The following is a 23,216-nucleotide window of genomic DNA, read 5'->3' as shown; positions in this document are numbered from 1 at the left end:
TGGATTATCCAGAAGAGTATTAGGAGAATGTCATATGGCAGTGTTTTTTAACTCCAGACTTCAAGACCCCACAACAGGTCATGTTTTCAGGATTTCCTTTATATTGCACAGGTGATAATTTCATCACCTGCTCAAGCATTAATTCCATCGCCTATGCAATACTAAGGAAATCCTGAAAGCATGACCTGTTGTGGGGTCTTGAGGACTGGAGTTGAGAAACACTGTCATATGGTCTGATGAAACCAAAATAGAACTGTTTGTTAGAAACAAAACTTTACGTCTTTGGAGGAGATAGAATGCTGAGTTGCATACAAAGAGCACCATACCTACTGTGAAGCATGGGAGTGACAGCATCATGCTTTAGGGCTGTTTGTCTGCAAAGTGACTGGGACGACTAATCCGTGTACATGAAAGAATGAATTGGGCCATGTATTGTGAGATTTTGAGTGCAGTCCTCTTTCCATCAGCAAGGGCATTGAAGATGAAACATGGATGGGTCTTTCAGCATGATAATGATCCCAAGCACACAGCCAGGGCAACGAAGGAGTGGCTTCGTAAGAAGCGTATGGAGGTCCTGGAGTGCCCTAGCCAGTCTCCAGATCTCAACCCCATAGAAAACCTTTGGAGAGGCAGTTGAAAGTTCATGTTGCCCAGCGACAGGCCGAAAACATCACTGCTCTAGAGGAGATCTGCATGGAGGAATGGGCCAACATACCAACAACAGTGTGTGCCAACCTTGTGAAGTCTTACAGAAAAGGTTTGACCTCTGTCATTGCCAACAAAGGATATATAACAAAATATTGAGATGAACTTTTGTTGATTACCAAATACTTATTTTCCACCATAATTTGCAGAATAAATCTTGCCAAATCAGACAAGGTGATTTTCTGAATTTGTTTTCTCAATTTTGACTCTCATATCTGTGGTCTACCTATGATGTCAATTACAGGTATATCTCATCTTTTCAAATGGGAGAACTTGCACAATTGGTGGCTGATTAAATACTTTTTTTCCCCATTGTACTTTTCCGCTGATTGTTCCTCTCCTGATTTTGGCTTACACATACTGAGGTAAAATACTGACCAAATACTGAGTGTTGGACTGTAGCCTTAATAACATTCTTTTCATGGAAAACAAGTGTGTGAAGAAGAATTTTAAAAAAAAATCTACATCTTTCTCTTTTTTTCTCTTTTTCTTTTTTTTTCAGTGCGATTTATAGCTTTTCATTATTGTGATATGGTGCTTTACCCACCAATTGCTAAATATGGTTTTCAGCAGTAAATGACTGATGTCTCATCATTAAATAGGGCAGAATTGTCATCACTTGCTATAACTTAAAAACATTGTGTCTGAGTTACAGTGGTCTTAAAAGGAATGTCCATGTATTATCAGTTCAGCCATAACTAGAGCGATTTCGTTAGTTTACTGTATGTTGTATTATTTACCTCTATGGATAAATGTCTATGGAGAACTGTCTGTTCTTACGGATTCAGACAGCAATAATGTAGCACTACTGGCAGCAGCATGTGACTAAAAGTGAACTTGTCACTAAATTTATAATACCCGAACCATCGGCAGCATAAATCATAGCCTGTCCGTGTGATTGGAGTCAGTAATGTTTTACTCTGACAAGTCTCTCTCATGTGTGTTCATTAGGAGATCTGTCAATTATCTAGAGCAGGGTGGGAAGAAGCCAGGCGGGGGCTGTACTATTCAGGTCTTTGCCTATAGTCCCTGCTATGTTTTCTGAATTGTTGCACCATTTCAGAGTAAAACTTAGCTTGCTGCAATCACACAGCCAGATTCTGATCCATGCTGACTGTGGATCGGGCAGTATAAATCTAGTGACAGGTTCCTTGTAAAACATATCTGTCATCCTTGCCCCAAATTGCAGTTCCAAGTTTGTTCGTCTACAGCTTTTTAACTGTGCAAAAAGAAAAAAAAAAAAAAAAGAGCATGAACCGCACATCCCAAAATCATACGTTGATCTAAAGCCGCCTGGCAAAAATTTATATACTGAACATGAGGTTTTCAGTTTAACATTCTGATCAGACTGTATGAAGCCCACTGCCACTTCACGGCAAACCTCGTAGTGGGTCCTACCGCCCTAACGGAGCGGAGCCGTGCAGCGACCACCGCCGCAGCGGCCATGCACCAGCAGGGCGGACGGCCTGTTGCCCCACAGCACCCATGCTGCGAGACTGAGCCCCCATGACTCCAGACCGCGCCGCCCCACCAGCACAAAGCCACAGCAACAATGGCCGCCACACAGCACCAGCACCAAAATGAAAGGAGCATTTAAACTCACCTTCCTCCAGCTCTTCAGTGAGAGCAAAAATGGGCTAGACCCCTTACTTTGAAGTCTCCTGCTAATTAAAATCACCTGTGCCAAATGGGAGGAGTGCTGGTCCAAGAAAGAGACAAGAACATGCTTTGTGCAAAAAGAAAAAAAAAAAAAAAAAAAGAGCATGAACCGCACATCCCAAAATCATACGTTGATCTAAAGCCGCTAGGAAAAAATTTATATACTGAACATGAGGTTTTCAGTTTAACATTCTGATCAGACTGTATGAAGCCCACTGCCACTTCACGGCAAACCTCGTAGTGGGTCCTACCGCCCTAACGGAGCGGAGCCGTGCAGCGACCACCGCCGCAGCGGCCATGCACCAGCAGGGCGGACGGCCTGTTGCCCCACAGCACCCATGCTGCGAGACTGAGCCCCCATGACTCCAGACCGCGCCGCCCCACCAGCACAAAGCCACAGCAACAATGGCCGCCACACAGCACCAGCACCAAAATGAAAGGAGCATTTAAACTCACCTTCCTCCAGCTCTTCAGTGAGAGCAAAAATGGGCTAGACCCCTTACTTTGAAGTCTCCTGCTAATTAAAATCACCTGTGCCAAATGGGAGGAGTGCTGGTCCAAGAAAGAGACAAGAACATGCTTTGTGCAAAAAGAAAAAAAAAAAAAAAAAAAAGAGCATGAACCGCACATCCCAAAATCATACGTTGATCTAAAGCCGCTAGGCAAAAATTTATATACTGAACATGAGGTTTTCAGTTTAACATTCTGATCAGACTGTATGAAGCCCACTGCCACTTCACGGCAAACCTCGTAGTGGGTCCTACCGCCCTAACGGAGCGGAGCCGTGCAGCGACCACCGCCGCAGCGGCCATGCACCAGCAGGGCGGACGGCCTGTTGCCCCACAGCACCCATGCTGCGAGACTGAGCCCCCATGACTCCAGACCGCGCCGCCCCACCAGCACAAAGCCACAGCAACAATGGCCGCCACACAGCACCAGCACCAAAATGAAAGGAGCATTTAAACTCACCTTCCTCCAGCTCTTCAGTGAGAGCAAAAATGGGCTAGACCCCTTACTTTGAAGTCTCCTGCTAATTAAAATCACCTGTGCCAAATGGGAGGAGTGCTGGTCCAAGAAAGAGACAAGAACATGCTTTGTGCAAAAAGAAAAAAAAAAAAAAAAAAAAGAGCATGAACCGCACATCCCAAAATCATACGTTGATCTAAAGCCGCTAGGCAAAAATTTATATACTGAACATGAGGTTTTCAGTTTAACATTCTGATCAGACTGTATGAAGCCCACTGCCACTTCACGGCAAACCTCGTAGTGGGTCCTACCGCCCTAACGGAGCGGAGCCGTGCAGCGACCACCGCCGCAGCGGCCATGCACCAGCAGGGCGGACGGCCTGTTGCCCCACAGCACCCATGCTGCGAGACTGAGCCCCCATGACTCCAGACCGCGCCGCCCCACCAGCACAAAGCCACAGCAACAATGGCCGCCACACAGCACCAGCACCAAAATGAAAGGAGCATTTAAACTCACCTTCCTCCAGCTCTTCAGTGAGAGCAAAAATGGGCTAGACCCCTTACTTAGAGGTTTGCCGTGAAGGGGCAGTGGGCTTCATACAGTCTGATCAGAATGTTAAACTGAAAACCTCATGTTCAGTATATAAATTTTTGCCTAGCGGCATTAGATCAACTTATAATTTTGGGATGTGCGGTTCATGCTCTTTTTTTTTTTTTTTTTTTTTTTTTTTCTTTTTGCACAAAGCATGTTCTTGTCTTTCTTGGACCAGCACTCCTCCCATTTGGCTCAGGTGATTTTAATTAGCAGGAGACTGCAAAGTAAGGGGTCTAGCCCATTTTGGCTCTCACTGAAGAGCTGGAGGAATGTGAGTTTAAATGCTCCTTTCATTTTGGTGCTGGTGCTGTGTGGCGGCCATTGTTGCGGTGGCTTTGTGCTGGTGGGGCGGCGCGGTCTGGAGTCATGGGGGCTCAGTCTCGCAGCATGGGTGCTGTGGGGCAACAGGCCGTCCGCCCTGCTGGTGCATGGCCGCTGCGGCGTTGGTCGCCGCACGGCTTTTTCTCCGTTAGGGCGTTAGGACCCACTACGAGGTTTGCCGTGAAGGGGCAGTGGGCTTCATACAGTCTGATCAGAATGTTAAACTGAAAACCTCATGTTCAGTATATAAATTTTTGCCTAGCGGCATTAGATCAACTTATAATTTTGGGATGTGCGGTTCATGCTCTTTTTTTTTTTTTTTTTTCTTTTTGCACAAAGCTTTTTAACTGTGTCCTCATATCACCCGTGGAGCTTAGCATACACTAGGCTTGTGATTAGCACCGATCAGAATAATGGGTGGGACTAGCCCATCCACAGTGCCTTGTGTATCAGACTTCTGCTCCACAGCAATAGTGCCAGACAGCTCGTTGTGGATGATATAGGGAAAGTCATCATCATTGATCAGTGTAAATATGATAGGAGGCATAAAAGATGGTCCGGCCTGCCCATTTCTCCATCCAGCGCTGATTTGTATATGTGTAATAATTATAGGGGATAACTCCGGAAACTCTTTGCGTGGAACAAGACAACTACAGGACACAGATTTATAAGAGGTAAAGTCTATATTATCACACGGTGATTCAAACAGGTGCAGAGAGAAACTCAAATCCACAACACTTGGAGTAAATATTAAATGCAGCTTAGCAGTCTATAGGAAACTTCAGAGGAAAATGCAATCACGCAGAAAGTCTATGAAGCACAATTATTCTTGAGGATACTTGACACGAATAAGTCCTTGCTTAGTCCAAAACACAGATAGATATGCTTATAAGGCAGTTCAAATAATATCTTAGCTCAACCAGGGAGGCCTGGGTAATAGTCTCAGGTTCTTGCAGAGCAGCAACAGCTTACATGTCCAGCAAATGCAGATGGAAGTAAATACGAGCAGCAGATGAAGGAGGATTACTGGAACTGGAGTATGCAGCAGGAACTCCGAGCAGAGTAGCAGGATAACCCCACAGGTTCACAGGAGCAGGTATATAGCCAGGGAGTAACCAGAGGTCAGGAGCTGGATGCAAGGCAGAATACTCTAGCACAGACTGAAGGCTGGGGTGGAGTTTTATAGCAGGAAGACACAGTGCACATGAGACCAAAGACGCCATCTTGGAAAAGGGCAGTAATGCACAAAAGGTAATAAAAAATGTTCAGAGTCCTGACATTATGGTCCTTGAGAGCTAGAAGTTCTGGGCTGTGGGGATAAATGAGGACACAATTAGAAAGTGAACAAAGCAGTGGCAGCCGTTTAGAACAGTGAAATAATAACTGCAAGCTTATTAATAGGTATAATTAATATTGCTACCACGATAGAAGGGTTTTACGTTAAAATGTATTGAGGATATAAATTGGTAACTGACATAATATCCCAGCACTTTACACTTTATTATACAGGATTACCTGTTTGTGATGGGTAAAATTAAAGTGAACCTGTCACCAGGTTTGGCTGATATAAGATATACGGCCATCACCTTTCAGGCCTTATATAGAGAATTCTATAAAGCTGTATATCTGCCCCCAACCTGCCCTGCAAGAGAAGAAAAATAAAAATCTTATTATACTCAGCTGTCTGGTCTGATGGGTCTTGGTCCAGTGCCTCCTATCTTCTTACGTTCCCCGTCCTCCTGCTTGCTTCTTGTGGATGATGCGTCCCTACGTCATCCGCACAGTCTTTTCAGCACAGCGCTCCTGTGCAGGTGTACTTATCTGCCCTGTCGAGGGCAGAGCAAAGTACTGCAGTGCGCATGCGCCAGGGCTCTTTGACCTTTCCCGACACCTGTTCACTGCAGTACTTTGCTCTGCCCTCAACAGGACAGAGAAGTATGCATGTGCAGGAGCGCTGTGCCGAGAAGATGTGTCATCCACATGAAGCAAGCAGGAGGGCGGCATCGCAAGAAGGGAGGCGCCGGACCAAGAAGAGCGACACCCCTCAGACCGGACTTTCCGCAGGTGAGTATAATAAAAGTTATTTTTCTTCTCTTGTACGTCGAGTTGGGGGCAGATATACAACAATATAGAATGCTGCATATAAGCCCTGAAAGGTGATGGCTGTATTTCTTATCAGCCAAACCTGGTGACAGGTTCCCTTTAAAGGAACCATCCTTGCCTAATATTTTGGGCTCATAAGGGACATTCTAAATGTACATCCTCAATGTGTATAAATACAATGTACCATTGGTTTCCTGTGCTGCCTCGCTATTCAGCTGTATCTGTTTTGTATATTCAGGCAACCCATTGAACTGATAGTCTTTATGGATGAGTAATGCATATGAGATTCATCAGCATACTGACAAGTTTGTCCCAGGGAGAAGTGAGCACACAGGTCAAGTGGATTATCGTTCACTTTGTGTATAGAGCATTTTCTAAGAACCACATGTTGTTCCTCTTCTGTATACACAAATATCTTCTTAGCAGGGATTGTGGATGAATACTATGCTATATTAACTCTTTCCATATAGTCATCCTTCCTAAAAACTGTGTTTCATATCAAAGGAAAGTAATAAGAAAAATGCATACCTAAAAATGTCTCACCTGGTTTCAAAGATATAGCTCTACCTTGAAAGTTATATACAGTATTATTATTTTGGTAGTGCAATTTATAATGAAATATATAACCAGGAAAAATGTTGGTATTGTTAAGTCCTTCTCAGTCCCTGGCTTACTGGAGGTAAGCTTCCAGGTAAATGACACGCAAACAAAGTATTGTGTGATCATATACAGGGGAAGCTCAGGAGCGCGTCTGACTCTCTGGGCTTTACCCCTCCTTTATAAAGAAAAAGAGTTATGCATTTGCAGACATGCGCACAAGCGCTCATTATTTCACATTCTCTTACAAAGCTTATCTATACTGTGAAATTTACAACCTCTAGTATGTAGGTAAAAGGCTATAATAACAGAAGGAATGCGTGCATAAAAAGGAAATGTCAACTTGCTCAAGTTTCTTGATATGAGCCAGATGTTTCAGGAGAAAGATACAATGGATTCTTTCAGTCTAATCTCTACAATTCCCCCCTTTGACATATTCCTTTTATTTATTACCACAGGGCCAAAGACAAAGCCTTTATTTTTGGTATTACACATACACACACTTATATTATTAATAAGAGAATCAAATCTAGTATTAATTCTTCTATTGCAAATTATTTTCTTCTTTAGCAGTATACTAAAATATAAAAACAAAAATTAGTACAGTAATGTTAATTAGAATCACTAGAAGATAACATAAGAGAAGAAAAAAACTTTATACTCTTGCATCGATTACACAAAGTTTATCTGTGCATACTGAGATACCCTTGAGCACAATCTGGAATAGTACGTATATGACTATTATAAGCTGATTCTGTACAGCTATACTAGTGTTTAGTATATCCAATATATCCCAAATCTGATCATCTAAATAGTCTGTGGCCCTAACCAGTTTATCCCACATCTGTGTTAACATTATTAACATCAATATCATGAGTTTTGTACTGCTTTTTTGCAGTGGCTTGCATGTATCCATGATGCCTTTCCTTCTAGCTTGACTGATGTAGGTGTTGTCAACAGGACTTGGAAGGGTCCGTCAAACCTTGGTTCTAGAGCCTTTCTGGTGTGTCTTTTTACATAGACTTGATCACCTGGTTCCAACTTGTGACTTCCTTCAATGTTGTCAGGATCTGGAAGAGAAGCAAAAACTTGTGCATGCACCTTAGTTAATTGTTTCTGGAGGTTTTGCACATAAGAAGTCAATGACTCAATATTTAACACAAGTTGTTGTGGAAAATATCATCCTAAATTGGCAGTCCTGCCAAACAAAATTTCATATGCAGACAGTTTAGTCTTACCCCTTGGGGTATTGCGTATTGAGTAAAGGGCCAGTGGAAGGCATTCTGTCCAAGGCTTTCCTGTTTCAGCCATGGCTTTCTGTATTTTTAATTTTAAAGTTCCATTCATGCGTTCCACCTTACCAGAACTTTGAGGATGGTATGGAGTGTGTAACTGACTTTCAACACCCAACATTTTCAGTACATTTTGAAATATTTCTCCAGTAAAATGAGTACCCCTATCTGACTCGATCACTTCAGGGAGACCGTAACGGGGTATCAGTTCGGCAACTAGCTTTACAGCAGTGTTTTTAGCTGAAGCCTTCCGAACTGGATAGGCCTCTGGCCACCCCGAGAACATGTCCACACACACCAACACATACTCATACCCATTACTTTTTGGCAGCTGGATAAAGTCTATTTGTAATCGCTGAAACGGATAGAGAGGTCGGACGTGGTGCTTCATAGGGGTCTTTGTTGTCTGTCCGGGATTATGTGCCAGGCATATAACGCATGCAGCACAATAGTCTCTTGCGTAATTGCCAAAACCTGGAGCCAACCAGACTTGCTTTGCCAGTAGTGTCATTGCATTTGCAGACACATGAGTAGGGTGGTGTAGTCCACCAACTACAATCGGGTACCAGGCTCTAGGTAGACATATTAGTCCATCTTTCTTCCAAATTCCTGCTTGTTCTTCTGCCCCTTCCTTTTTCCACCTGTCCCTCTCCTCTTCTCCTGCATCTTCCTGTGCTTGTCTCAGTCTATCTTCAGTATTTTCTGTGGGGTTTACAGTATGAACCTGCTGTAAGGGTTTGACCGCTGCTGCCTTGGCTGCTTTATCAGCCCTATCATTTCCCCTAGATTCCCTAGTGTCGAGTCTCACATGTGCAGCTACCTTAATTACTGCTACTTCTTTTGTTTCTTGTGCAGCCTCTAAGATCTGTTTGATCAGAGAAGCATGTTTTACAGGTTGGCCTGACTCTGTCATGTAACCTCTAGCTCTCCAGATTACTCCAAAGTCAAACACAATACCATGTGCATACCTAGAATCAGTGTATATATTAGCTGTCTGATTCTCAGCTATTTTTAGCGCTTCAATTAATGCTGTTAGTTCTGCTTCTTGTGCAGACTGTTTTGGTGGAAGTGGTTCTGCTTTGAGAGTTTCAGATTCTGACACAACTGCATACCCTGTATGGAAGTTACCTGTGTCATCTGCAAACCTACTACCGTCTATAAACAGCTCTAAATCTGGATTTTGAAGTGGTGTTTCGGATACATTGGGTAAGCCTACCGTTTCTTGTAAAATGAGCTCTGTACAATCATGTGTGTCTGTAGGGAAAAAATTTGCGTGTGGATCAGTGTCCTTATTCCCCCCTTCAGACTCGAGAGGTAGCAGTGTTGCTAAATTGAGAGTCTGAAGCCTTGCAAATGTGATAGTAGAGGGGAGCAACAAAGAACACTGTAGCCGCAAATGTCTGGCCATGGAAATGTGTTTTGGTTGTACCTGGTTTAATATCCCATAAACATCATGTGTAGTTTGAACTGTGAGTGGATGCTCTAGGACAATTTCTGATGCTTTGTCCAACAATAGCGAGACAGCAACAACCACACGTACACAGGTTGGCGCTGCCCTGGCTACTGGATCTAACCTTGCTGAAAGATATGCAATTGGTCTTTGTTTCCCTGCATGCTTCTGGGTAAGAACTCCTGTAGCATGAGAATCAACTTCTGCAGCCATAAGCTGAAATGGTTTGGTGTAGTCTGGTAGCCCTAACGCTGGAGCTGAAACAAGGGCATCTTTTAATTGTTGGAACGAAATCTGACCTTCTTTTGTCAACAAGTAAGGTTCACTTTTTACACAGTCATACAGTGGTTGCATTAGTTGACTGGCATGTATAATCCATTGTCTACAATGAGACACTATTCCTAAAAATGCTCGTAGCTGTTTATGATTTCTAGGCTCATTCATCTGTCTTATTGCTTCAGTTCTTTGAGGTGTAAGATGCTTTTTACCTTGAGAAATGCAATGACCTAGAAAGACCACTTTGATCTGACAAACTTGTAGCTTTTGTCTATTCACTTTACACCCTTCTTTTTCTAGAAAACATAGTAAACTCACAGTGGACCTTTCTGCAGTTTCTAAATCTGGGCAGCAAAGTAGTAGGTCATCCACATACTGCAAAATTACTACCTGTGGTTCAGGTTCAAACCTCTGGAGGACTGTTTGTAGGGCATTTGAATAAAGAGTAGGGGAGTGTATCATTCCCTGTGGAAGGCGTGTCCACGCCAACTGTTTGCCCTTAAATGTAAATGCAAACAAATGCCAACTATCTTGGTGTAAAGGAACCGAGAAAAATGCATTTGAAAGATCTATTACAGTAAACACTTGAGAACTGGCTGGTATCTGTGATAGTAACGTATGAGGATTGGGTACAACTGGGGTGATTGGATCTAGAACTTTGTTTATTTCTCTTAGATCATGTACCATACGATATTTGGGCATAGAACTCTTATCAAGAGTTCTCTTCTTGACTGGATACAGAGGAGTGTTAGCAGGTGATTGTATCTCTACCAAAACTCCTTTCTCTCTATATCCCTCTATCTGTTTTGTAATTGCTAATTCCTGCTGGGCACTCACAGGGTATTGTCTGAGCTGTGGGAGAACAGTTCCTGGTTGCACAGATAATTTTACAGGAGAGATATGCAATAATCCCACATCAGTATCTCCCTGTGCCCACAGTGTTTCTGGGACCGTTGAGAGGTCTAGATCTGTAGTGTACTCTTTTTCTTCAGTATAATCCTCAAAAGCCTGAATTCTGACATATTGTTCTAATGTTTCTGCATCATCAGGGATAGTCAGCATAACTGTACCATCTTCCCTAAAATTGATGTTAGCTTCTAATTTCTTTAGTACATCAGTTCCTAACAGACATGTTGGGGCACCTCTGGCATACAAAAATCTGGATGCAAAACATTTAGGTCCTAATGAGACCTCTAGGGGCACAGTATATGGCAGTGTTCGAATTACCCCATCATAACCCTCAGCAAAAGTTGTTTGTTCTGAAATATCTTCCGGATTCGGAAGAAAATCTTGATTCAAAATTGAGGAAGTTGCACCTGTATCTATCAAAAATGGAATCTCTCTCCCCCCCACATTCACCTGTATCATAGGTCTTCTAGCTGGTAGGGAAGTTTGTAACACATCGAGTCAATCTGAATCTGGTATGGGACCATCTATGATGGTAGATTTCTGCTGGTTGTCCGTTTGGGGAGGGTTATTTCTGGGAACAAATTTGCCTGACTTTATATCTGCCAACTTCTTCCTGCACTCTCTTTGGAAATGACCTGGCTTTTTACAGTAGTGGCAAAGAAAATTGTGTCTCACTCTTCCTCCTGTATTAGCTTGTGCTATTCTAACAGGCTTACTATTCTCTCTCATATCCATGGCTATTCCTAAACATCGTTGTTTCACAATATTTGGTTGTTCAATTGTTCTCCAATCTGGAGTAGAGGATTTAAATTTTTCTCTGATTTTCGGATCTAGCCCCTCTATTAATTGTTTTGTAAAAAGTCTCCTTACTGAAGCATCAGTCAAATCCAATCCTTCATCCCTAAAGCTATTTTCTAGTTCTTGACTATATTCTTCAATACTTTGCCCAAATTTCTGCATAATCACACCTGTAGACCCCCTTTCCCTCTGTTTTCCTCTCATGAAAATTATTAATGCCTCTGTGAACTGGGTACCTGATGCTTCTGTCTGTAAGGCACCCCCTTCTGCCACTGGTCTATTGGGCTGTAGGTGTGTCAATAATTCCTGAAAAAGTCCGGGGGACATTTTCATTCTACATAATTCTTCCCCGTCCGCCCAGACCCCAGCATGAGTCTGCATGATTTGTTGTATATACTGCGCAAATCGGATAGGATATTGAGTGGGATCAGGCGCATTATGCAGGAGGGACATACCCTCGGCAGGGGACCAAGGAAAGTATTGTCTGGTCTGATGATATCTGGTGTTCATTACCCCGTCAGCACCAGCTTCTCTAAAAGGTCTTGGTACTACCCTAACAGGGGCAAGTACAGCGCCATATCTAGGTGTACCACAGGCTAGGCAATCATTTCTCCAATCTGGATTTTGTTGTCCACAGTGTGAACATTCCCATCCTCCTACCCCACCAAGATTGGGATACAAGGCTGGAAATTGTTTTCCTCCTTCTGCTCTTCCAGATGGTACAAATGATTGAGCTTTTGGATCTAGGTAAGGTGGCGGGATTATGTCACAACTTTTTCCCTTCCCCATGATCCATTTGGAAGTGTCTGGATCATACTTCCAATTCTCCTCTTTAGCTGTTTTTGAGACCTCTATCATACAATGTATGATTTCTTCCCACCCATTGTCTTTGATAATTCCACCTCGTTCTTTACTCAGTCTTTCCCATTCTGTACTGAACATAAGTGCTTCTGAAATTCCCAATTTTCCTCTTACCCTTCTAATCTGCCTTCTGACTGTCTTTCCACATCTTTCCTGTATGATATCTGCTGCTTCCACTTGTCCTAAGACGGTTTTTGGTCTGTTTATTTCCCATTTTTCTTTTCAATATTAGCTATGACTACCCTAGGTGACGTTTGGACAATCACTTACTCTATGGTGATGTCTCGTTGCCTTCTCTCCTAGGGAGCTAAAATATTGAAGGGCTTGTCTGCTCCGTTTCTTCTAATATGCAGGACGTACTTAAGTGCTATTATGCACACAAACAGACCCAGCAACACCATACAGATCACAAAACTTTCTGCGTCAGTTAGCATACTTGTCCCAGGCTCATGAAAACCCGCGTCCTGGGCTCATTCTATCACACCTTATCCAGGGAATGTAGAAACAAGTTCTATAGGAGAGTCAAGCATGGGCAGAGGTCTCCCCAAAAGGACACAACCACATGACCCAGTTAGGCTGACTTCACCAATAACCTTGTTCTAACAATCGTGGCTTATTGTTCTACGCACTTTTGCTCTTCTTTCACAACATACCACAACCTTCACACTGTTCACACACTGCCAGGGACAGGACTCATAAGTCTATACAATATGGTAACCCGAGTTTTATAGGTATCTAATCACTACTAGACTAACCCAGCGTGACACGGCTCATAGAGATCTTTCGGATAATACAGGGCAGATAAAAGAGAACTAATAATGTCTCTTACCTGGCCAGGTTTTTCAGTTCATTTGCCGTCCATTATCCCAGATCTCCGTTGTCCGTATCCGCAGGTAAATCTCGAGCAAATACTCTTATCTCAGGTCCCTGTTCGGTGCGCCAAAGAAATGTTAAGTCCTTCTCAGTCCCTGGCTTACTGGAGGTAAGCTTCCAGGTAAATGACACGCAAACAAAGTATTGTGTGATCATATACAGGGGAAGCTCAGGAGCGCGTCTGACTCTCTGGGCTTTACCCCTCCTTTATAAAGAAAAAGAGTTATGCATTTGCAGACATGCGCACAAGCACTCATTATTTCACATTCTCTTACAAAGCTTATCTATACTGTGAAATTTACAACCTCTAGTATGTAGGTAAAAGGCTATAATAACAGAAGGAATGCGTGCATAAAAAGGAAATGTCAACTTGCTCAAGTTTCTTGATATGAGCCAGATGTTTCAGGAGAAAGATACAATGGATTCTTTCAGTCTAATCTCTACAGTATGATCCCAATATATTTGCTCTGCTTCCATCAATGAGAAAGAGTGTTCCTTGCTACTTAATTCAAATTCTGTGACAAAGCTTCTATCGCTCATGTGACTTGCGTTGGAGTTGTTGCCCTATTTGTCACTTGAAGGGGTCGCTCACATGAGCATAACACAATGCCGAGTGCTATCTGATAGCACTCTGCCCAATGTTATACTATGGTGCAGTGCAGAGCAGTGATTTTTTTTCTAATGCCGATGGGTGCGTGTGAAACATCGGTCTGCATTCAAATGTCATCCGAGCGCAGTCCGATTACTGCAGACACAGAGAATGTAGAAGATGGAGAAGTGAAGTTCTTTCTGAGAGAATCAGATCACACTAAAGGGAAACTTTAAATAAATGCTGACAGAGTTTGATCCGAGTGCCATTAGCATAATTGGCCCGATTCTCTCACATGACTCCAACCTAAAAGTGCCATGCCAATTACTTGCACATGGATCAAGGATTGTAGCTTTAACCTTTGGTCTAGTCCTTTTAGAATTTATGTCTGTTTATTTGCTTTCCATATTGTAGTCTCTCTTTTTAAGTGTCCTTGTTACTGGTACCTGAAACATGCTCGAGTTTCCTTCTTATGTGAGCTTCTATCTGCCGCTTTAAGAATTATTCCACGGTCACCTTCTTAGGAGTCCTGCACATGAATCTTCGCTAATGTTTTTATACTAGCCTAGTAATTACAAATTCTAGTTAGGTCCTTATCACTAGTGCATTAATCAGAGTATTGTATGTGTCAAGTAAACTGCATAGCAGTATGGCTGTTTTTTCAATCCTCACGCACTGACCTTTTTTCTTCTCTCTATTCTTTTCTTTGCCGAGTTTAGTTTTTCTTTACAGATATAACTTGCTGTTTAGACTGGAATCTTTTGGTGATTTTGAGGTGCATTCCACATGCCTTTACCACTTTTTTCATTTCTGATGTGGATCATTTGGTTGTTCTTTACTAATAAGCTTAGAATTTCTCTTGCCTGTCTGCTTTTCTTGTCCCATTCATGAATAGCACTAATCTGCGGTCTGTTATTCAATTACCTCCCACAAATCATCTTTAGAAAGTAACATTTCTGCTTCAAACTTGCATAGCTGACATATGTCATTATTCAATTTGGCCACTGTAAAAATAAAGGGGTTGGTCGAAATTAACAATTTCACTTAATAATCCACCATCTTTTCTAATGTACCTCAATCTTAAATCCCCTACCATTCCCTCTCTATTCTAACTTTCAATCTGTGTTTTTATTGTTACTTCCGGTGACGATTCCATTGATTCTCACAGCATGCAATGGGGATTCTCAAAAGGATCATCATCTAGGGGCTGAGGTTGCGGTTACTCCTACTGCTTCCTTTTCCACCCTGAAATTAAGTGCTATCAGGGGGTGGTGCTGATTTCATTTACCACAGCATTTGCCACTGCCATTTCGTGATGTTGACTTGTTTCAGTAATGGTGAAGAAATGACTACAGTTTCTCTCACGCCACCATACATCTACCACACATACTTGCAATAGTGAGTTATTTACTTGCATACAGGAGATGAGATCCTCTGCAAGATTCCTTGTATCCATCTGTTTACCTAGATGGTAATTACCGGTAGCTGTCCTGTTCCACCAGCTGGCTCCTAATTTATTGCAGATTTCAGCTTTCAGCAGAATAATGGTCCACTCAAACATTGTGGGAAAATGAACTTTCCTACTTGGAACATACTGAAACATGCCGCAATCATTATATTCATCATCACAAGATGGAGGCGTACAGGAGAAGAACTGACACTAGTAAACCAAAGAGGTCACATATGACAGTGTCCAGGAATTACAGTGCCATCTGTTACACATTCAACATAGTCCCCTTAGCATAAGCCTGCAGCTGTTGTACAATCAAGTAGGAAGCTCGGTATGTCACTTTCCTATCTCCATGTTAGACAAGTGTACTGGCTAATTCTGAACAACTGCCTTTCTACTGAGACAAAACTGTATTGTTTACCTTCCTTAACAGTTTATTCACTTTGCCACTGATCCTTGACTGTAAAGATTGGTACTGTGTATCCTTTATGTGTTGGTAAAACCATACTTGTGAGCATCACTGAAATCGTTGCTGTAAGCTGGAGGTATACTTTGGGTATTTCTTTAGATGTCAACAGTTCTTTATGTGACGTGTCATAGAATGACTTTACAGTTCCCTTAGCCTACTGTTTAGATACCTGAAGGTAATTACACACTAGGTCATTTTCTAATCACAAAGATAAACTGACCTGGTTTTTGTGATCAGCAGCCAGTGAACGGAAATATTTCCTTTACACAATGGGCGTTTGACGTTAAGCAATCAGCCTGTTAAATGTTCTGTAATTACCATGCCTTGTCTAGGTAATACTCTCATAGTCAGTTCTGAGGGTCTGTTTTACTGAAGTCTGATGTAACCATGCATCCTCATAAACAAGATTTCATATCATCTGTAATACTTCAATGCTCTAATGGCAAGTTTCAGTTTCTTCTCAATTTCAACAAATCCCAAAAAACTATATGTAAATTGAATTCATCTGTCTGTTACACCCTGGCATTTGCTAAACTCTGTGTCTCAGAGGAGTTGGGATTATGATTTATGCATTAACTAGTGACTGATAACTTCCATACAGCGTGTTATAAAGGCTCTATTCCCAACAATTTGTCCCTACTCACTCCTAAACCCACTGATTTAGCCTACACCCAGTGCAAGAATCTCTAAACTGATAATTTCTAAAGTTAAAGGAGAAATATAGCGACAACCACACATTTCTGATATTAAGACCTCATCTTTGATGTGTAAGTCTGCAGCTTCAATGAAGATTCTTTAACTTTCATAATTAGATTTCTTAGCAAAATTTGCTAACTTTGTTTTGCAAAAAAACAAACAAGAACAATTTAAATAGCTCAACACAACTAATAAAACAAGGCCTTTCTCCAAATTCAGCTCAAAATGCCCTTATAATATAAACTGCAGTCTCCGAAATATTCAACTTCTCACGATGATTGATTTTAGTACTTAGAGCACCTTTTGCTGTTACGATCTGTTACAGAAGTGAGGCATTGTGGTATACTAGTTTTTGACTATGTTATGGAGGATTCATTCTTCGTTGGTTAATAGTTTTTATTATGTGTGTTGCAACAGTGGTCTTCAAATTCCATTAAAGGGGTTGTTCACTACTTGGACAATCCCTTCTGTTTCCTCATGTTTGGCCCCGTTAAAATAAAATCACCTATACTCACCTGCCGTGTCAGCACCATTCCAGAGGTGTTGGCACTCACTTTCACGGGGCTTACGTGAGGTTGTCATGTAATGCGAGTGATATGCCCAATCAGTGCTGGCATCATCACTATCCCTGCCTTCGGACATATCGAACTTCAAGAGGAAGTCAGAGAGCAACCACAGCCCTGGCTTCCTGTGGATACCCCTTTAAAGATTTTCTATGGGGTCCAAGTCTGGTGGCAGCTCCAGACTCTATGAGGGCTTCTAATACCAAGACCAGAACTGTGTTCACAATTTTGCTGTTTGCTATTGGAAAACAATAAGATTGTTGACAGTCATGTTGCCAAAAGTTTATCAGAGCTTTTATAATACTGCAGTACACAAAGTTTTTTCTATATAGTTTGGGGAGCTTACAGTATCGTGATGGTAGGAGAATAATCAAGGCTGTAAATCAGGAATAGTAAAACAAAAGTAAAGCAATGTATTTAGAAAAGTTCTCAAATTTTATGGAGATGTATTCTATCATGGACTCGAAACCCAGACAATAAACAAACAAGACAAAAGAAAAATCGAAGACTTCAAAATGTGGTGCTGGAGAAGGATGTTGTCAATACCATGGATGGCAAGAAGAACAAACAAATCAATTTTGGTACGAATCCAGCCACACATGTCAGCCATATGCGGCTAGCCTACTTTGGACACAACATACGAAAACAGCACTCACTGGAGAAAGACATCACGGTCGGAAGAATAGAAGGAACAATGTGAAGAGGAAGACCAGCAACCTGATGGCTTGATACTATCAAGATAACAGTGGAGAAGCCCGTGGTGGACCTATCCAGGCTTGCACAAGATCGAACTTCCTACAGTCCATTCATCCATCAAGTCACCATGGCTCGCAATCGAGCAGAAGGCCGTTAAATAAACAATTAATGATAAACATTCTGTAGCTAAATTGTGGAAAAAAATATGTAAACATAGACTAGTTTTCAGGTGCGCAAAGTATCTTATTTTTGAAAAACCATAAATGGAAGTATATACCCTTTGAGACAGCATTAGACTGCATGAACTTTGCATAAAAGCTGCTTCAGTATTACAATGACATTTTCACCCCAGAATATGTCACTCTGGAATGTTCTGGGTACAATAAATTATTCAAATTTGTACTCTGATTCCAAAAATACTCCAGGCAAGAAGTACCATTGGATTGAACTATTACCAGATGAACTTTCTGGGTGAAGTCAGTTTCCGTTTCACATAATAAAACTAAGTAGAGTGACCTTCAAACTTAAAGGGAATCTGTCAGGAGAAATTCACCCTCCAAACATTTTATGTGCGCATGTAAGGCTTTCAAAGACAAGTCAAGCAATATTTTTACATGACAAGTCCGTTCCTCCATTAGTGAAATCAGCATTTGACTTCATCTATTTGTAGATCTGAAACCTCTGTCACACCAGTACTATTCCTTGCCTAGCACTGCCTCCTCCTGCTTGACTGACAGCCCCTTTACTTGAAGTCCCACCACAACATAGAGGCTGGCAGTCAAACAGGAGGCTGTGGCGCAGTGCGTGAAATATAACGAGTGACAGAGGCTTCATATCTACAGCATTGTTTGCATATCAAGTAAAACGCTGATTTCTCATTAAATGGAGAGACAGTCTGGCCATGTAAAGGTATTGCTGGACTTGTCTCTGAAAGAGCTACATGCACATATATAGTTATGGGATGAAATAATGCTGACAGATTCCTTTTAATCAGTTTCATTTTTTAGCATGAGCAATTTAAGGAAGTCATTCTATAGAAAACTGGTAATTTGTTCCAATTCAGCTAAAATCTGAAACCAAACTAGACAAAAATGAAATTAAAGAAAAATAACCTCATAATTAACACACATAAAGTAAAACATGCTAGATATGTGTGTGAACATGACTTATTAATCTGGGACTGTTTTGAACTTCGCCACATAATAATAATAATAATAATAATTTTTATTTATATAGCGCCAACATATTCCGCAGCGCTTTACAATTGTATGAAATACAATTTTACTTGTCATCCGCTATATCCTCATTGATTTTGAGAAACTATAAGCAATGGCTTCATTTTTCTCACTTGAATTGTTTTTTTTTTCTTTTACCCCATGAATAATATATGGTGTTTCAGTTGCAGACAATAAGAGTTCTTACAAGTAGCTGTATAAAAGTGCAGACAGCTACTTGTAAGAACTCTTATTGTCTGCAACTGAAACACCATATATTATTCAAGGGGGAAAATTGTGCAACTTGGATTTATAACACATGGGCAGTCATTTCCATAGGGTGGTTTTGTGCTAGAGTATTCTGACATATGTCCACAATTCTGAGAAACAAAATTAATTTAAGATCGTTACGCAAAATTTCATTTTAAAATTTGGCTATTCATATTAACAGTTGTGCTCAAAAGTATACAGATTTTTTGCTTTCTTGTCCTTTTTTCAGAGAATATGAATGATAACACCAAAACTTTTTCTCCACTCATGGTTAGTGGTTGGGTGAAGCCATTTATTGTCAAACTTCTGTAGTTTCTCTTTTTAAATCATAATGACAACTCAAAACATCCAAATGACCCTGATCAAAAGTTCACATACACTGGTGATTTTGGCCTGATAACATCATGCACAGAAGTTGACACAAATGGGTTTGAATGGCTACTAAAGGTAACATCCTCACCTGTGACCTGTTTGCTTGTAATCAGTATGTGTGCATAAAAGCTGAGTGAGTTTCTGGGATTCAGACAGACTCGTGCATCTTTCATCCAGCCACTGACGTTTCTGGCTTGTGAGTCATGGGGAAAGCAAAAGAATTGTCAGTGGATCAACGGGGAAAAGGTAGTTGAACTGTAAAAAAACAGGAAAGGGATGCAAAAAGATATCCAGGGAATTGGTAATGCTAGTCAGCAGCATTCAAACTGTGATTAACAAATAATACATTACAAACACCAGATCTTACTAAATCATTTTTTCTTTCTTAACCATGTCATTTGATTTATATTATAGGGTGTCCAGTGAAAGGTGATTCTATTCCCCTTATCAGTTGGTTTCATGGAAGTCAACCAGTAAACGGCGCAACAAAGCTGACATATGAAATACTAGAAGGCGGGCAGATCCTTCAGCTAGCTAACATAAGCAAGGACCATCATGGGGAATATCGATGTGTTATTCAGAGCAACCCATCTGACTCACTCACGCAAAAAGCTTTTCTGTCACTTCAAGGTAGATCAAACTTCAGCTGACTTTAACAATGTCTGTCTGTCTTGGATAAAATGCACAACATATTCTATATCGTTCTCTTAAACTAAGTATGAGTAAGCATGAAGTCTGTTCTCATTTTCCTTTAAGGGGTTTTCCCAAAAATAAAAAATATCACCAATTCACCTCCCGTTTCTTCTCTCAACTCCTCACACTGTGCTATGCACAGTGCTCTGTAATTTTCTTCAGCATCCTAGACAATAATGCAGTTGCCCAGCCCAATGTACACATGCACACTGTTGAAGTTCGAGGAATTTGGGACCCTTTTTCTATTGAAGCATGGGACCCAAGTAATTGGATCCTTATTTCCCATCCTGTGGTGTCAGTTGGGAGAAAAATGTTTGAAAAAAGTTTAAATGCATCATAAAATGATTTCTCTTCCTCAATTCAACATATATGAAATAGGTTGTTATAAAAGTTGACTGTAGGAGCACAGATAACAGAAGATGGCGGCTGGTAATTATGATGCTACTTTCAGGGAACTGAGATTAGTGGTAAAAAAAGGTAATTAGCAAGGAATCCTAGCATACAAGCCCCGATTCATCATTTGAATTTCTTAAGCTCTTTTTTTTGTTCATGTCTTGCAGTATTCGTTGCCTGTTTTTTTTGTGCCATCATTTTTTAAAATGTGGATGTGGTTCATGAATTTTGTTTTTTTTGTCTTTGACCTATTTTGTGACATTTCAGTGCAAAAAAATAATTTGTTTCATAACATACATAACAACATAATTGTCCTATATCAAATCACTTGCAGGGGCAAGTGGAGCATATTTGGGACAAATTTTGTGACGACCATACTCCAGCCATAATGGCAACAAAGCAAAGATGCATGTAAACACATAAAAATAACATGTAAACCAAGCAATATAGACTTCCAAAGCAAAACAAAAAATTAAGCACAAATGAAAAACAGGAGTAAAAAAGACAAAAACTGGAAAAAACTGGAAAAATACCTATCAGTGGATTGTCTGTGTAATGCAGAACAGGACTTTTGTTAGCTGCCCTCTGTTCTGGCTAAGAGATGAGGAATCATAGCACAGTCGATCCCCCTATGTTAACTCAATGTATAGTATTAGAGGCTCCCATATGCTGTAAATTGAATAGAAGTAGGCCAATAAGAACTGTCCTGACCCTTTTGATCTCTGGGAGATAAGCTGTCACCAGGTTATTGTTGAAAACACTTGAACAATCGACCAAGTGTACAAGTGTATGGAGGCGTTGGGAGAGATATTTGTAGGCTAAATGATTGTTTAGTCTGTCGCATATACTGTATATGGACAGTTTTAGATATGAAATGGGTTTTCTAAACTGACAATCCCTTTGAGCTATATATCCTTGTCAACATAAAACTATTGCAATAAGATTCCCTATAGTAAATATACTGGATTTACAGAAGTATTATTCTGACTCCATAACTAGGCTGAATGTATGGGGCGCTTGAAAGACCATTTATCTGGCTATGTACTGTTACTCACAAAGTGATTTCATCAGATAGCTTGAACTCGATTGCAGAAGGCACTTGTGAAGATTCCAGAAAAAAATTTATTTTCCTGCTGAAGTCTTGTAGTTATGCACAATTGCAGTAGATAAATATAGACACGTGTACTTCTTAACATAGGTGATATATATAATGAGGAAGTGAGAGGATACTGACATCAGTACAACATCAGAGTCACATGGAGAGAGGGATGGCAACTTCTAAAAGGCGAAAACCCTATTGCAAAGCAGCATAGCAACAACACAGTGATAATACAATACTGGCTGCATGATTCCTATATCATGGGACATGAAGGGTATTTTTTGTGTACAGAATTTTTTAAAGGGAGTCAGTCAGCCCCTAAATTCAATATCAAATGATCTATACAGTGATATAGGGGACTTAGCCCCTATAAAAATCATGCTAGTACGATACCTGTTAGTGGTATAGAGCCTGAGAAAAATACTGGGAAAACAATGGATGCGAGTGCACAGTGTCAGCGCTAATAAGCACACAATATGGGTGGCAGGTGGGCACATTCAACTTCTTGACGTCTCTTTTCAGTTGCCATTTGCTACATTTCTGCTTACCCTAGTGTAGTGAGAAGTGTCATGGTGGAGAATGCGCAATCCATGCTGTGTAGTAACACTGATACTGTGTGCATGGCAGGGCTCAGGCAGCGCCAGCGCCAGCCTGCATGTGTCTCCAAGTGCACGGAGTTCAGACAGGGCGCGTTCTGGGAAGTGAGCAGTGTCTATCACAAGTGTGGGAATTGCCTCAAAATGCAAACTGCAGGGTGTAGCTGTGCACTGAACTCTTGGTCATGACAATGGTGCACTGAAGTGCCTTCTTTTGGATGCAAATGAAAAGTATTTATTTCAAGCACTGTGCAACTAACAGGAGGAGTGCTGGTATTATTTTTAGAAGGTTAAGTCTTTTATTTCACTGTATTAATTGTTTATTATTGCTTTTGGGGTGACAGACTCTTTAAAGTCTATGTGAATGCAGACTTAAGGATCCTTACAGCAGGCACCAGGAACAGGTAGTCATGTGACTGCCAGTATGTAATTTAAATACTTTCGGCCACATTCCAACTAGATATGTTCAGCCTTGCTGAATACTTATGCATTGAGTGAGGCCACACACGTCTAGTTGGCATGTGATCGTGTGTATACAAATCACATACTTCTGCATTCACCAGAGAATCCTCAAAGTACTCAGTGCACGCGATATTAGGACTCACAAGTCTGCAGTCACATAGAGTGTCTGCAGACTTGTACCCTAAGGCTGGACAACCACTTTAATTTCTTAATTATAACTAGACCGTTAAGCTTTATCAAACATGTCAAT

At 41.1% G+C, this 23,216-nt stretch overlaps 1 protein-coding gene across 3 annotated transcripts in view; it reads left to right on the top strand.

The window, feature by feature from the left end:
• The window catches only part of ADAMTSL1 (ADAMTS like 1), a 481,733-nt gene that overhangs the window by 439,275 nt on the left and 19,242 nt on the right, over positions 1-23,216 (top strand). For all 3 annotated transcript variants that reach the window (XM_077249770.1, XM_077249780.1, XM_077249791.1), the window contains one exon: positions 20,138-20,353. In XM_077249770.1, the coding sequence (XP_077105885.1) occupies positions 20,138-20,353 (216 nt within the window). The remainder of the gene's footprint in view (positions 1-20,137; positions 20,354-23,216) is intronic.

Source organism: Ranitomeya variabilis, chromosome 1, assembly GCF_051348905.1.
Source record: "Ranitomeya variabilis isolate aRanVar5 chromosome 1, aRanVar5.hap1, whole genome shotgun sequence".
Lineage (NCBI taxonomy): Eukaryota > Metazoa > Chordata > Amphibia > Anura > Dendrobatidae > Ranitomeya > Ranitomeya variabilis.
Note: the sequence above shows the minus strand (reverse complement) of the source record. Positions and strands in the feature narration are given on the sequence as shown.